The following is a 15420-nucleotide window of genomic DNA, read 5'->3' as shown; positions in this document are numbered from 1 at the left end:
TGACCACAGTCCCGAGAGGACTTGCCGTTTAGCGGGCCATTGTCTATACGGCACAATGGTGCGTCTTCTTCCTGCAAATCCTGCGAGGCTAATCCCTCGTTGGCAGCTCAACCACTTGTGGAGTTTCCTCCCAACCCTGACCTTGTGACCTGTTGATTTCATGAATGAATCGCTGGCGACTACGGCCCACCGCCATTCATGCGCCGGCGCCGGGGAAGAGCTTTTGGTTGGCGCCTTCCAAAAAGTCGGCCGCAAGGAAAGTGATTTAAAAGGCTGCCGCCGTCATTGTCTCGACTTAGTTGCGCGCTCATTGTCCTGCTGACAGGACGAACCGGCCAAAAGGAAGCTCGGCTCGAAACTCGGTCAGGTTCAAAAACCGGCGGCATCATACAAGAAACCATAAACGGATTGGTTTTTAATTTCCTTCAAATAGCACCTACTTCATTGAGTAAACAATTTCACCTTCGGGTTGTCCATTTAATCGATGAAATACTGTGGCCCGCCGATCAAAACATAATCAAAAGTGTATTTTCGAATTCACACAAAAAATTGAATTCCGATATAAAAATAAAAACTACGTAGACAGACCTCGTCGATCCAATAGGCAAACAAGTATCGGAATTTTTGTGGAAGAAGGCACCCCGAGAAGTTTTTCCGGCAAGAAAACTGAAAAACTTTTATGTGTGGAAAAAGTTTATAAATACAGTCGGTACCTGGCACCTCGTCTTTGTTTACATCATTAGGAATTGTGGGCAAAAAAATTGGTGCGCCAATAATGAACTTAAAAACACTTAGATGAGCCGCAATCGAAAGTTTTTCATAATATTTCGCCAAAGAAGAAAAAGTTTCGCCGCAGAAGTTTAAAAATACAACAAAATCTTAATTAAGTTTTATTCAAGCGGAAATCGAAATTCACGTGAAAGACTTCGCCATCGAAACCAATCGAAAGTTTCGAATTGTTGAACTGACAAGTAGTTGGAAATGATAATGAAAAGCAAATAGTTATTCGCCCAAACTAATTGGCCAAATAGTTGCCGGCCATTGTCATTTAAATTGGCAAACATTGGTGCGCGAAAATTGCAATTAAAAAGAATTAATTAAAGCATTAAAGCAGTGCTTTTATATGGAGTGTAACGTTAAATAAATAAACAAGATGACACCAGCCACCACCGATATGGATCCGGATTACATATCCAACATATCAGCAGCAACAGCCACTCCAACGCTCGGAGATGGAAATTCCACGGACAGCAACTGGACCTCCTCCTCGAGTGATTATGTCACCGAAATGGATTCGGAGGACTCGGCGAGCGGCGAGGATGAGGAGATGCTGCGCATCGCCTTTTTCATCGGGGACGTTGTCCATCAGTACTATATTCCCATTCTGTGCTGCACCGGCAGCATCGGCAACATCCTCTCCGTGTTTGTCTTCTTCAAGACAAAGTTGCGAAAACTTTCGTCCAGCTTCTACTTGGCCGCCCTGGCCGTGAGCGACACCTGCTTCCTGGCCGGACTCTTCGCCCAGTGGCTGAACTTCCTCAACGTGGACATCTATAACAGGAACTACTTCTGCCAGTTCTTCACCTTCTTCAGCTACCTGGCCAGCTTCTGCTCGGTGTGGTTCGTGGTGGCCTTCACCGTGGAGCGGTTCATAGCCGTCATCTATCCGCTGAAGCGTCAGACCATGTGTACGGTCCGCCGGGCCAAGATCGTCCTCTCCGGGCTGACCCTGGTCGGGTGTCTGCACTGCATGCCCTACATAGTGATCGCCAAGCCGGTCTACATGCCGAAATTGAACACCACCATTTGCGATCTTAATTCCGAGTTCAAGGTAAGATATCCCCTTCTCAGCACTTGACTTTTCTGGAAAAACTTTTCAAACAATTTCCTGACAAGCACTTGACTTTGGCAACTAATTTGCATATTGTTTCAAACTGAATTTCAAGATGTATGCATTTCAAACCAGTGGAATCTTAAACAAGTGCTGTCAAGTATAAGAAATGGTCGCTTCACAAAATATGGAATCAAGCACTTGTTCTTCACTTAAACAAAGCTATGCAATAATATTCAAAAACTCTGCTGCAAAAACCATTCAATTTCAAGTAGAATCGCTTGCCTTTTTGCTAAAATTTCAGCATAGATGAGAAAATACTTTCATGTTAGTTGATGCAAAACTCATTCCTGTCACACATCAAAATCAAAGTTCATCAAACGCATTCTTCCAGAGCCTAGAATTTTTCGTTCGGGTTGCCAGTGGATACAAAAGCGACAAAAACGTATATTTATCTCCATTTCCCCCGACTCCCCAGATTCCCTTCGATACAATTTTCAAAAGGTAACCCACACGTAGGGGTTCCGTTCTGGTATTTGTGGGGTTTTGTTGTTCCTTCCATTAGTATTTGTTATTAGAATTTGAATGCCTTTCCATGTTTGCCTTGGCAAATGGCCAGCAAATCGTTGTCAAAAAAAATTCAAAAATATATGCTCAAAGCATATGTGCTTTGGCTTCTGTGAAGCGCAGAAAGAAAAGCATGATAAGCGAAGGAGTGGTCTGAACCGAGGAATCTGTCAACGGCATTTACAGCTGTTTCCCGGATAAACTTTTGACATTGTCTGGGCCCTGGCCCGGGAACCCTTCGTCACTTTCGCCCGACATGGCATTGACACTCTGTCAATTAGGCACAGCGGATACAGCGGAATACCGCCAAGATATGCGGATCACGCCCCAAGCCGCAGCTATGGCTAAGGAGCCACTAATTTGACCAAGAACTGGAGCAATTAGTCAATTAATTGGGTCTGGAGCGGAGAAGCATGCCGCTGTGCCCCGACAAATTAGGCATTTATTGACCAGGAAAAGGCCCCCACAAATTGGCTAACGAATGGGTCAAACGACGCAAAAAGCAAAACAATGCCAAAAAGGTTAGCGACATAAAAAATGAGGCGAAATATTATGGATTATCGAGGCGACTAACTGAATGCTCTATCCATGATTAGATAGCTCGAGGGATGCATGTATTAGAACTACCTTTTATCCATTATAAGGCATATTGAAAGGACAAAGAAACATTACTTTGGCCGCAGGAGAGAACATGGGCCTGGCACGTGTGCCGGATGGGTGTGTCCTGTTCATGGTCCTAGTGTCTCAAGGATAACTCAAATTCTCCCCGATAAATCTCATATTTCACTGGCTTTTCAGCTGTTTACCATTTGCACCATTTCCAGCCTGAAATTCAATGCTAATTTTGCGAAACCTGTTCGAGGGAGACGCAATGCAATGCAAACACCAATACGCCGGATACCGGGGGACACCGGGGAGGAAGCAGGTGTAGTTGGGTATTTGAATTGTGAAATTTCGACTCGCCATCTCCATCAGCCAGTCTATTAGCCAAATTGGCCCCAATGAAGCGGAAAATGTCGCGCCTACGTGTACTCCCCGGTTCGATTCGTGGGACGTACAGGACGATGATGGATGAGCAGAGGCGGGATCGACTACCTCGCTGTATAGATGGAAAATTTCACATTCAATCAGCTGGCGTCGCTAACTCGTGACGAATTGACAACAAACAATGAGTAACGAATAAGAAATGTCGCTTGACTGATGGCCAGAATAAAGACAAACCCTCAGGTGGGCCAGCAAATTATGCACGATTTCCTCGGAAGTAATACTCCAGCGATGCCTGGAAATAAGATGTTCAAGGACTAACATTTTGTTGCCCAAAGCAAGAGTAGTAACATTTTAAAGTTTGCTTTTCTAGAGATTGTATAACTATTTAACCACCACTACTTTGGGGGCTAGAAAGAAGTATATAACTAGAGAATACAGGAGCTTGCAACGTGCGGCACACAATATTGCTGAACGGTAACACAGACACCGCGTCTTGGGGGAGGCCCCATAAATTTTGAAACAGACAACGCTTGTACTCGTATGCTGCAAATAGACGTTTTGCAGTTGGCGGTTGGCATATTGAAAGAAACAAATCATTGGGTAATAGCCATTCCGCAGGAGGAGCACCAGCCATTCCGAGGATGGGCTCTTCCGCGACCAGCTGCTCCCCGGGCGAAGCTCTTCAAGTTGACTTTAACAGAATTTTTCGTTCTGCGAATGGGCTTCTAATGAATTCGCCCTAAATTGCCAACAAAAAAATTTAAAAATCTAGCTATTCAATGGAAAGGAAACCCAATAATGCTTGATCTCAGCTATAGCTATAGCGTTCTATTTAAAGCTTTCATATTTAATTAATTATGCTGGACAGGAAGGTCTGCCGGCAGCCATTTGGAATCGTCATCAAAAGACGCCCTTTGAAGTCGCCAATGGACAGCAGTTGGGAAGACAAATTGAAATTGACAAAGCCTGTGGAATGTCATCTTCATGCCACAGGAAGTGGCCGAGGAATCGTTAAAGGCCAAGCCTAAATGCCAGGCATCCCACACATATGGCCGAGAAAGGGTGGGGAAGGGAATGCCCAGCAGGAGCGTTAAAGCCCATTTAAGCCTTTTGCAACTTTACAAAATTTGTATGGAATTTGCATCTCTGAATATGTAAATAGTTCGTATTTAATCCTCTTTCCAAAGATCCAAAGGAATCCCCAAGTAATACCCATCTCCACTCTATGCATAAAATTCAAGTTGATTAAATTTCCAAAATTGTGAAAACTAGCTAAGAGTTTTCAAGTTATCGAGCACTTTGTGGCTCAGTTATTGATTCAATCCGGAGGCTTCTCCTTCGCTTTTGGCGAAAACTCTTCGGGAAACAGGAATTAAATTTCTACCGGAATTAGTTATACTTTCGTGCATTGGGATCGTGAGCATCAAATAGCCAGTTGATTGAAAATTTACGAGCTATTACACTTTGATCCACTCGACACACGAGCCACAAGCCAACCAAAAAAAAAAAACTGGGAGAAAAAAAAAACGATACAAAATTGGGAAGGGCATAAAAAATAAATAGAAAAACCAAATAAATTGAATGCTTTGGTCAAGCTGGACAGCTTTTACGGTTATGACAGGCCATCGAGGGATTTTCCATGGCGTTTACTTATGTAGGTGTTTACTGTCCAGAAACCTTACTGTCCAACGAGGGTCTCAAATGGCCACTCCACAAATAAAGGTCCAATCAATAGATTACGTCCCCGCCCCGCTCATTGATTGCTCAAGTGGCATAAAAAATAAAATACAATTTATATAATAATTAAATTGCAACTTTTAGCCAGGATATTGTGGAACATTAAAAAAGGCCACAGAAAAAAGGGCTGACGGTTGATGGCATAACATATCAATTTATTTTAATGCCCACAGCTGCCAAAGTCGGAGCATTAAATTATTTGTCCAACAATTTTGATTTCGCCAGGAGCTGATTAACATAATTTGAATGGTTGCTGCGAACTTGTAGATATTTTGATGAATGCCAGGGCTTGAAATTATGTAAATTGAAGGCAGTCATCCAACGATGATTACATGTGTATCTAGAGTGCGATTTGCAAGTACTTTCTTTAAAGTGCTCCAAAATTAATTCGGTTTGTTTGCTATATTGTTGGCTATTGCCAGATGGTTTGATTAGAGAATGGACCTTAATGGACGATAATGAGCTTATGCGTTTACATTTTTGGTTAATTGTGATTGAAACAAATGGCATTGTCTTGCCCAGAGCAAGGGCCAAATGCCCATTCGCATCTGTTCTGTGGGCCGAGATTAATTCGAGTGTCCTGGAACGTTTCAGATTTAGCATTTCAAGCATGAAAGCATGGCCGGAAACCAAGAATCCGCTCGTTGAGTGAAAGTTGAAAACAAGTGCACAAGATGCTGCAAAAATAGTTTCCATCTGGCCTGGCCTAGCTGGTAGTCTTCCGCAAAGAGTTCCGGGCTTAAAAAAGCTGGACCAAAGGTCAACATAGTTTACTTTTCTTGCTTCCCAGTTATTGATTCAGCTTTGGGTTAATTCCATAAAATTTCTCGCTAAGTGGATTAATTAAAGTAAAGCTTCCGCAAAGAGAATATTTAAAGCACCTGGCGAGTGGTCTTCAGGTACATGGCAGCATCGAGAAGTATCAAAGAGTTGAAAATTGTCTGACGACCAACTCTTGCAAATCAATTTTCAATATTTTCCACCCGTTTTGGTTACCAATTTAATTATTTTCAGCTTTTAGGAAGCCCTTTCGGCTTGGCTTAGATAAAAACTAGATATAATTCGATTCTGACCAAACTAGATTACGTATACGCCGTGTATGCAAGCACCATCTGATAAATTACGTATACGCCACGTTCGCCGCAAAACCAATCGAATTTCTAGCACCAATAGTAATAAAAAGAAACCAAACCCAAAACCAAAATACAAATTTCCATTACATTCATAGGAACAACTGGCCCTGTTCAACTACTGGGACTCGATTGTCGTCTACGCGGTGCCCTTCACCACCATAGCCGTGCTGAACACCTGTACAGGCTGCACTGTTTGGAAGTTCGCCACCGTTCGCCGGACCCTGACCATGCACAAGATGTGAGTACTGTACTTTGGCACACACAGTGGGTAATGGGAAATGGTGGTTCGAGTCGTTTCACTGCGGAACGTGAAGTGATTTGCATTACCCGCCCCTGGAAAATTCTGATTATTGAGCATAGTTAGTCGGAGATGCGATTACGTATTCCACACATGGCTACACGGTTAAAAAATTAAATGAAACTAAAGAAAAAAATAATCTTTTAAGAGCTAACATCATTAAAGAGTTAATTATTTGTTTAATAAAATCAAAAAATAATTAACAGGAAGCCGCAAACGACCAGCATGCCATCGAATTCGTCAAACTCGTCTAGCGGACCAGCTGCTGTGACATCGTACCGGATCTCTGCATCGTTAAAGCGCCAGAAGTCAACGGGAACGCATCCGAGTGGACAGCACCATGTGTCCTGCCGACAGCAGGACGATCAGGAACAACCACAGCAGCAGCAGCATCATATAAACAATTGTCAACACCATTGCGAGATTACACAGAAGCCAGGTGAGCATTTCAGGCAGTGACTTTCCATTTGGAAAATGTCGCTGAGAAAGTAGGAAAATAGGACAACTGTCGGCGAGCAAGGAACTCTTTCCGGTGACTTGGCCAAGTTGACATTTGCAGAAAACTTGGCTCAGACCCGGGCCAGGGACTAAACTTTCCCGTAAGCCATTTAAGTTTGCTTGTGAATATTTGAATTTGTTTCTAGCAACCCATTTGCAGTGCGACGTTACTAGTAAAAGTGACAAAACAAAGGCAGCGGAAAGCGCGACGAGCGCAATCTTAGCCAAGTTTGAGACGCTGACAAATTGTCAAATAATCTGCAAACTATCGTCGCTATAATTCCCAACTAATTATAAAGTCTGTGCGAGTGTGGGAGCGGCGTCATATTAACTTTATCACGTTATAATGTTGGTTCTATTTCACGGATTATTTCCAGGTCGGCGCAAAGTTCAGAACTCGTCGCAGCTGAAGGTAACTAAGATGTTGCTAATTGTCTCAACGGTTTTTGTCTGCCTCAATTTACCGAGCTGCCTGCTCCGCATCGAGGCCTACTGGGAGGTAAGTGATGCGTACTTAAGAAATGCATTATGCCTTGATTATATCCTTGGCTGGGGCATTACAGACCAGGATGCTTCAAGTCCTCCACTCATGTCGAAGGCCCAAACAATATGTGGGATTCAAGACATTTGCGGATGGAGTTTATTTTCTCTGGACAAAAATAATTTAATCAACAGGATAAGATACATATTTAAGCATTGAAAGAAATTCTTTTCAAAATAATGGCTTAATCGGACCAAGAAGGCATTAAAATACTTATTTAAAATCAATCAATACAACAAAAAATGTATAAAAAAGCATAAGTAATACTTTCTATGTAACTTTATAACTTTGTTTTCCGTGTACCCACCTCCTAAATTTCCTGCCAAAACAATGCGGAATAAGATTTCCACCAACTTGACCAGCATCTGCGCCGTACTAATTATCTGGCCACAAATTCCAGCCTAGGATGAGTGGGATGCTGGCCCGGCTTACGTCCAAAAGCTGGACAACAAACAAGAGTCATAAAGTTGTCATGCCAACGGCCAAACTATTTTAAGCTGATGTTATTGTCTCTTCAGATATTCGCCCTATAACACTGGCCCTTTGGCCCGGTAATCTCTCAACAGCCGTGTTTATGAAAGGGCAAAAAAATTTAATGTCTTTTGACAAATGAGCAACGAGCAGGCTGGTTGGCATGGCGAGGCCATAGGTGTTAATTAGGCTTTAATTAGTTTGTGCACTTCGGAGGCGAATCATATAAATAAGACACGATTCGTGTTATTATATCACCCCCAGCCTTTTCTGAGTGGAAGTTATCACCATAATAATATTCACAAAGGTTTAACAAACTATACTTTACTATTTTTAATGAATTTTTTTATCCTTTTTGGGAATTATATTTTGTGGCAAACTCTATTTAATTCAATTTAATTCTGCAAGCGAAAAGTTTATCAAACTATGCAACTTTGTTGTTGACTTTTTTGATGGTCAGCCATCCAAAAAATAAACCAAAAATGCTGACCAAGATCCTTGGAATTTAATAGGAGGCACAGAGAGTTTGGATAAAGTACATTAGGCAAAGCATTAACACACTTTTAAAGCCAAGAAATGTGTTATTAATAGAGCAAGTGGGCCAGAACTACGGGATACCATTCGGAAATTGTATTCAAATTGCTTTTTCACACCCAAGCTCACATGCCAACTTAAAAATGCGGCAAGCCCAGACATTGATTGCGACATAAAATTAATTGAGTGGAAACGGCTGGCCGACAGACAAGCATCCCAAATTATTTTCCGGCCTTTCAATCTCCGGAGTTCAACAGTTCAACAGGTCAACAGACATGGCACGTGTCCAGTTTATAAGTTTGAGAGGTTATTACAACAAATACATATAGAATTGGGACGAAACTAATCTTTAAGCTGAATTTAAGCTGAAAGACACAGAGGGTCTTGGGGAATTATGCAAAACTTTCTATCAATAGTATCGAATGCCTGTCAGGAGATCAGAGGCCAAATATATGCTTTTCCCGGAATCCTCTAATTGGGGCAGACATATCCTCTAATGAGATTTCCTTTTTCATTTTGCATTGGGCCTCCGCCCGCCGCAGACGGACGCCGCTAAGAATGAGAACTCTACAATTGCCCTGCAATATATTTTTCACGCTTTCTTCATCACAAATTTTGGAATCAATTTCGTGCTTTACTGCGTCAGCGGACAGAATTTCCGGTAAGTAATCTTCCACACACAAATTACCTCTAATAACGCATGTTTATGCGAATGCCTTTTATCAACATTTAAATATAAACGTCCTTATTTCTTTCCCCATCTCCTTCTGCAGAAAGGCCGTGCTGAGCATTTTCCGTCGGGTATCCTCCGCCCAGAGGGAGGCTGGCAATACCCAAGTGACAGGTGAGTAAAGAATTTTCCAAAATAATAAGGACACACATGAAGACGGGGGCACATGCAGAATTTTATGAGACAAATACGATTTTATGCGCCATGGGAAGGACTTGAAAATTTAATTTTGTGTAAACCAATAAATGTCACAGACAGATGTCTGGTTAATTTTAAGAAACATAAACCAGTTGAAAGGAGCTCATCAGTCAGTTTGTAACACACACAGTGTTAGTCGACTTTAGAAGGAACTGTGACTCCGCAAAAGAGTATCCTTAGCAGTGAAAAATTATTGTTTTTCGCTAACAACGAGTATGGTTTTGCGAAAAGCGAAAAGGCCTTAAGTCAAGCAACAAACAGTCCTGTTCGTGCAAAGTTTTGCCCTCCCCACTCACAACTTTCATCGAGTTGACTTAACTAAAGTTGTAAGGATAGTTAAAGCACGCTTTAAGTCCTCCGTAATCGCCAGCAGGGTTGTGCGGTTTCGAGGACTGCACTTGACAGCTGCATTTTCAACAGGATATTTTTCATGAGCAAAACAAAGGCAGGACCTTCCGGGAATAATAGGGGATTATACAGAAATGATGGTAGCACCAATTTATTTGGATGCTCTGCTGATTTGATACTGGAGATAGTTTGACATTTCAACTAACTATGCTAGGAGTTGGTTGAAAACAAATATAAATTTTAAACTGCTGGCTGAATGAAATACCAGATAAACTAATCACAACTACTCGGACTCGGACTCGGCCCAGATGTCCTGTTCAGAGAACGAGAGAATGAAAGTGAAAGGATTAAGGCGACCACTCAACTTTCTCCTTGACTGTTCAGCATTAAAGCCAAACCGAGCCCCAGCAGGCGGTCATTGCATTTTCCATCTGCCAAGAGCTGGAACACTAATTGCTGTTTTGTTGCTTCTGCCTGAATAATGGGAAGGGGAGAACTTTTCTTATAAACGCCTGGACAGTATCCTGGTAGAAGTCCTGGCAAACGAATCAGCATCGATGTCTGTTAATGAAAAGCGGAAGGCTGTGTGAGGGTACTACCGGTAGTCTCTTAATTTACTTCGTGAAGGCTATTAATTTTCAAAGAATCAAAGGACGGGAAAAAATATAAACCATTACATTAAATTCGATTTAATTTAATTGAATACAAAGTTCCCCATCCTTAACGCTCATAAAACAATCAAATCCCTTCTTTTTTTGCTTTTCCGGCTTTGGATTAATTATCCCCTTCAAGGAATGAAATAAAAACTTGATCTGTGAAAGGGAATCACACTTCAATTACAAAGCTAAAAGAAAGGTAATTTCCTGGGAAGGAAAAGGTAAAAAAGATTATAGATTCATGCTAATCAGGTATTGAATGGTTTTGTCATTAGCCCCTAGGACTTCTTAGAAACGGCAGGAAGTGAAAAGAAGTGTAAATTCTTACTTTGATTTGCCACACTGTCTCTTAATTTTTAATTAAGTGCAGGACCCACAAACCATTTTGTTTAGTTTTGTAGCTTAATATGGATTCCATATGAATTTAAATTTTCATTCTTTTATGGCTTTAGGATGAACTTTTTCCACTTAATCCCCAGGCAAACAGCTCTCCCACCCCATTTCCATATCCATTTCATTCGCAGTCATCGTTCACCTGCCATAAAATTTAGTTTTACGATTTCACATCTAACCTTCGGGGAGCATCAATTTTTAATTTCTTACTAAAGCCAAGAGCATTTTTGAAGAGCCATTTTTCTGCGACTACCTCCGGCCCTCTGGAGGCATATTGTTTGCCATAAAAATGTCAGAGTGCATATTTATGTTTACGGTATGGTTTTCCACTAGTTAATTAAAAGTATTTGGCGATTCATTAAAGGGGCGTCAGGAAATCGCAGGGTAGAGTCAGTTACAGAAACCATCCTGAAGCAGCAAAAACCAGCAGAAAAAAGCCTGTCATCTACTCAAAGAACAATGGTAGCGTGAAATCCAAATGTAAATGGAAAAGTCAGGCAGGCAAAGGCAGAGCCTCGGGCCGCAGGACTCTTTTGCAGTCGAACGGGAAAAAGGATCAAACGGGAGGGAACAGCGTGTGCTCCTTGTAAATATTTACATCGAACAAATACAGCAAGGGTGTCGGTGTGTTGGTTTGTTTGTTACCTTATTCCTGCAAGTGTGAGTTTCGGCTGAAAAAGGTGTGAGGACTGGAAATTGAGAGCTGGGTTTTTGGACACACTGCAGCAAATGGAAGTGCCTTCAACATTGTCGCCAGGCAGATTGAGATTTATTAAAATTAAGACTATTTGTTGTTTGCTTTTTCGAGCCTTTATCTCCTGCCAGAAAAACAACCAGTGTTTTTCCTTTAAATCCAGTTTGAAAGAGCGGCAAGATTTCACTCTTCTTAGCCGCAAAACTTTGACTTGGAGGACTAAAGCCCGATGGCTGATGGAATTTTTCCAAAATGATTCCATGGAAATCGAATGCCAGCGGATGAGCCGAAAATCAAACAACGACTGTTAATGAGGAAAGCGATTCAATGGCAATCCGCGTCTAATCACGACCTGCGGCAAGTGCGTATGCTGCTTAGTTTCGAGAACACATTCCTTTTTTTTCCCCGCACGGCATTACTCATACGCGACGTGGTACGTGCGTTGAATGCAATACGAATGATTGCCACACCGTTCCGTTGCGTTTCCCATTGGGAGTACTCGCGTATAATTCGCACTGGACCCGCTGCCGCCCGCCCGCTCCCTCATTACGCCATTGCTTATTGGCCATAAATTACCAAAGCTTCCAGTCACGCTCACTCGGGCTATTTTCGCCCTCGTCTGGCGGCGGGCGGAAAATCCCATCTCCCTTACGTTAGCTCCTGGCGGAGTCAATCAGTGCACGTCTCTGGAGGAGTACCCAGTGCCACATTCGCTTCCTTTCACTGTCTCTCCACTCACTAATAAAAAAGTCAGGACACTAAGACTTTTACGGCTTGGCAACGGCTAAAGGATAAAAAGGTAGAAGGTTGAGACTTTAAAGGATTTTATTTTTGGCTGCATTATTTGAATTTACATTTATTCACAGGAGAGTTCTTGCTAGGTTTTTAAACATATTTTTTGAAAAAAAGAAAAAATTTTTGGTGCAGGATAGTGATGAGAAATCTATATAGGAATATAAAGAATCCTCTACTCTCTAACATTGTATTTAACGAGCTCATTTATAATGATTTATCTGCGATGAAGCACGATTTTAGCAACAAAATCATAGAGCTGGACCGGAATATCAAGTGGCTGAGATTTCAAGGCCTGCAGCACATACACCCTCTTATAATTTAGGCCGAAACCACTTATGAGAGAGACTATTCATCGAGCCACCACAAACCGAATAGAACAAGACAATTCACTTAATATTTCAATGCCTTCCGCTTGAAAGTGGCAGGACTTCTATGAATTGGCGGTGCTACGCATTGGCTTTTGTGTGTCAGGCTGTATAATTTATTGAATAATTTAGTGGAAATGTAGGAAAAAGCCGCCAAACAAAGCCGTGGAAGCGGCTGGCATGCGTCAAGGACAGTCGAGGAACGTCATCATTAATCTTGCCAGGCCACAAATACCCACACCAGGCAATCAACAAAAAAATATGTGTGTATACTTCGGGTCTTGACAAAATCATACTCGAGAGATGTGCTGAAGTGGCAAAATTCTATATTTAACTTTTCCCCTTGACTTGCGGATGATACATCCGAAATAATTAAAAAGCATCAAAGTGTGACAAAGCTCCATGCTGGGAATTCCATTCAAGGTGTACTGGAAACACAATTGCTTTCCCCCGAACTGAAATACAAATTCCGCTTTTGAAGAATAACCTTAATTACCAAGAGCAAAGATTGTAAATGAACAAATGCAAACACGACCCAAAAAACGAAAACAAACACATTGTGTTCGCTGGAAAATGCCCATGGCTTGAATTTATTGGCACTTTTTGATGCTTTCGGTGTGTGCTTTAAACACGAATGATTGATTAGCTCAGATTGCCATGAAAAACAATATTTCGGGGAAAAGAAAACAATAGAATAGACATCGAAATAAAAGTGCTCCAAACATATTCATTAAATTGGCGCTCGCAAAAAAAAAAAAAATTAAATATATTTGATTATTCGAGTTTAAGCTGGGCTTAAACCATTATTCTTCAGCTGAGTTTACACTCTGGTTTACAAAATAAGCCAACAAGCCACTCCTGACAGGGAACTCGCATGAAAATCCCTAAGTACGAAATTTATAGTATACTTTTTTGGGCTCTTGGGTGATTTTTTCAATAATCCTGGCAAATAAATCGCGGCTTTGTCACTTCCCGGTTTGTAAAAGGATTGAAAAGGAAATATGTTCCATACAAATTAAACTAATGAATTCCCGAATCCACATTATTATTAACACTTTGAACTTGCTGGGGGAAAATAATTACAAAGTTTGTCACATAACTGCAGTTATTTTTCACCCATCAAAGGGCATCCTTAGAAATTGTGATATTAAACTTTGGCCTTTCACGTACACTCCACACTCTGCCAGGAATACGCACTTCACAAATGGTTAAGGCCTTGATGGCAATTTTAATTTATTTTTGCTATGGCAATTCGAGTTATTTTGCAACGAACGACATTAGCAAAGTATAGCATACACGTGATGGCACCACTCAATTATGTTTGCCGCACAACTTACCCTAATTCACACATTCTTATACGGTTTGATTTGAATCTTTTCAGTGTCGGAGTATTGCCGGAACACTGGGACCTCCACCAGGCGTAGGATGATGACCCAACATTGTTGGAACGAAATGCACGAACTGCATCCACTCAAGTGAAGGAGAACGAAACAAGAACTCGACAGAAAAAAATATATATGCAGTGTTTGGTATTCCCAGGGGGTAATAGATGTTGCGAAAATGGAGAAACGCGTTTGCATTCAACAGCCGGGCCCCGGATAAGCAGGAATTTCAATTTTAATTAGATTTCAGCATACATAAAATAAGAGGAGCAGAAACTGAATAAGCTGGAGCGCCAGATATACACAAAAATAAAAATTAGTTTTCAGGATAATTGAAATGTGTTTGTGATGTTTGTCAAGGCCAAGCAAAATTAAATATTTGAATTCAGACCCAAATGGAAAACAGAATCAAAACTAAGGATGAAATGCGTACAATGCGCATTAAATTCAATTAAGTGTTTTAAAATATCCGCGTAGTCATTAAATGAAAAAAATTTTCGGTTCTGCTTTCTATACAAACTTTCTAAACATAATCCAATTGAAATCCAGACTAATTTGCACACAAATCCTAATTGAAACACTAACCACAAAGATACAATTACGAGACGTCAAACGTAAAACCAAACAGTTAAAAAAAATATATATTAAACGAAAAATAAATATTCCAGCTTAACCAACCATCAAGCAAATGTATAAATGTAATAAATGTTAATTTCGTTAATTGAATGTCGGCAGTCGGAGAGTGATTTTTAATTGGATTTTCTGATTTTCAGATTTTTTGGGGCAGCGGGCAGACCACTGGTATTTAAATTACTTTCCAATTGACTTAACCTGATTATATAATTTGGTTAGGTTACATCAACGCTGTATGGCTTAATAGAGATTTTCATTTCGCATTTCGGACATTTTACGGCCAATTGAATTTCCCAAATAGGAGCTGATGCCCCGGCTTAGCCCTCTCCGAGACCCATTCCACAGCGAACCCCAAGTCACCGGATTATTATTATCTTTTCCAGCTTTCCGGAGCCGGAGCAAAGGTCCAGGTTTCCATTGCACCAGAGGCAAAAAGCAAAACAAAGTTCATCAGCTTAGTGCAAACGGGGTCTAAAAAAAGGTCAGAAACGATGATTTAGGTGGGCGGATAATATTTTTGGGTAAACAGCTTAGAATCCATAGCAAGGCAACTTTTGTTGAGAGTCCTGAAATGCAAGCATCAAAATTTGGCTAATTACGCAGCATAGTATTAGTTCTCACTCCCGTTC

General features: G+C 41.2%; 2 protein-coding genes across 16 annotated transcripts in view; one reads left to right on the top strand and one right to left on the bottom strand.

Annotated features, from left to right (window-relative positions):
• Window positions 1–15420, bottom strand: part of LOC6507281 (protein furry) — a 54887-nt gene that overhangs the window by 20697 nt on the left and 18770 nt on the right. The window lies entirely within an intron of this gene.
• Window positions 114–15227, top strand: LOC6507777 (neuromedin-U receptor 1). Its single transcript, XM_001956292.4, has 7 exons — window positions 114–1831; window positions 6351–6493; window positions 6760–6992; window positions 7429–7550; window positions 9140–9258; window positions 9371–9441; window positions 14158–15227. Exons 1-7 carry the CDS (start codon window positions 1154–1156, stop codon window positions 14253–14255), a joined length of 1464 nt encoding a protein of 487 aa, XP_001956328.2. The 5' UTR covers window positions 114–1153; the 3' UTR covers window positions 14256–15227.

The sequence above is a fragment of the Drosophila ananassae genome, chromosome 2R (assembly GCF_017639315.1).
Source record: "Drosophila ananassae strain 14024-0371.13 chromosome 2R, ASM1763931v2, whole genome shotgun sequence".
NCBI classification, from domain to species: Eukaryota; Metazoa; Arthropoda; class Insecta; order Diptera; family Drosophilidae; genus Drosophila; species Drosophila ananassae.
The sequence above is the reverse complement of the archived record's forward strand: the minus strand, read 5'-3'. Positions and strand labels throughout refer to the sequence as shown.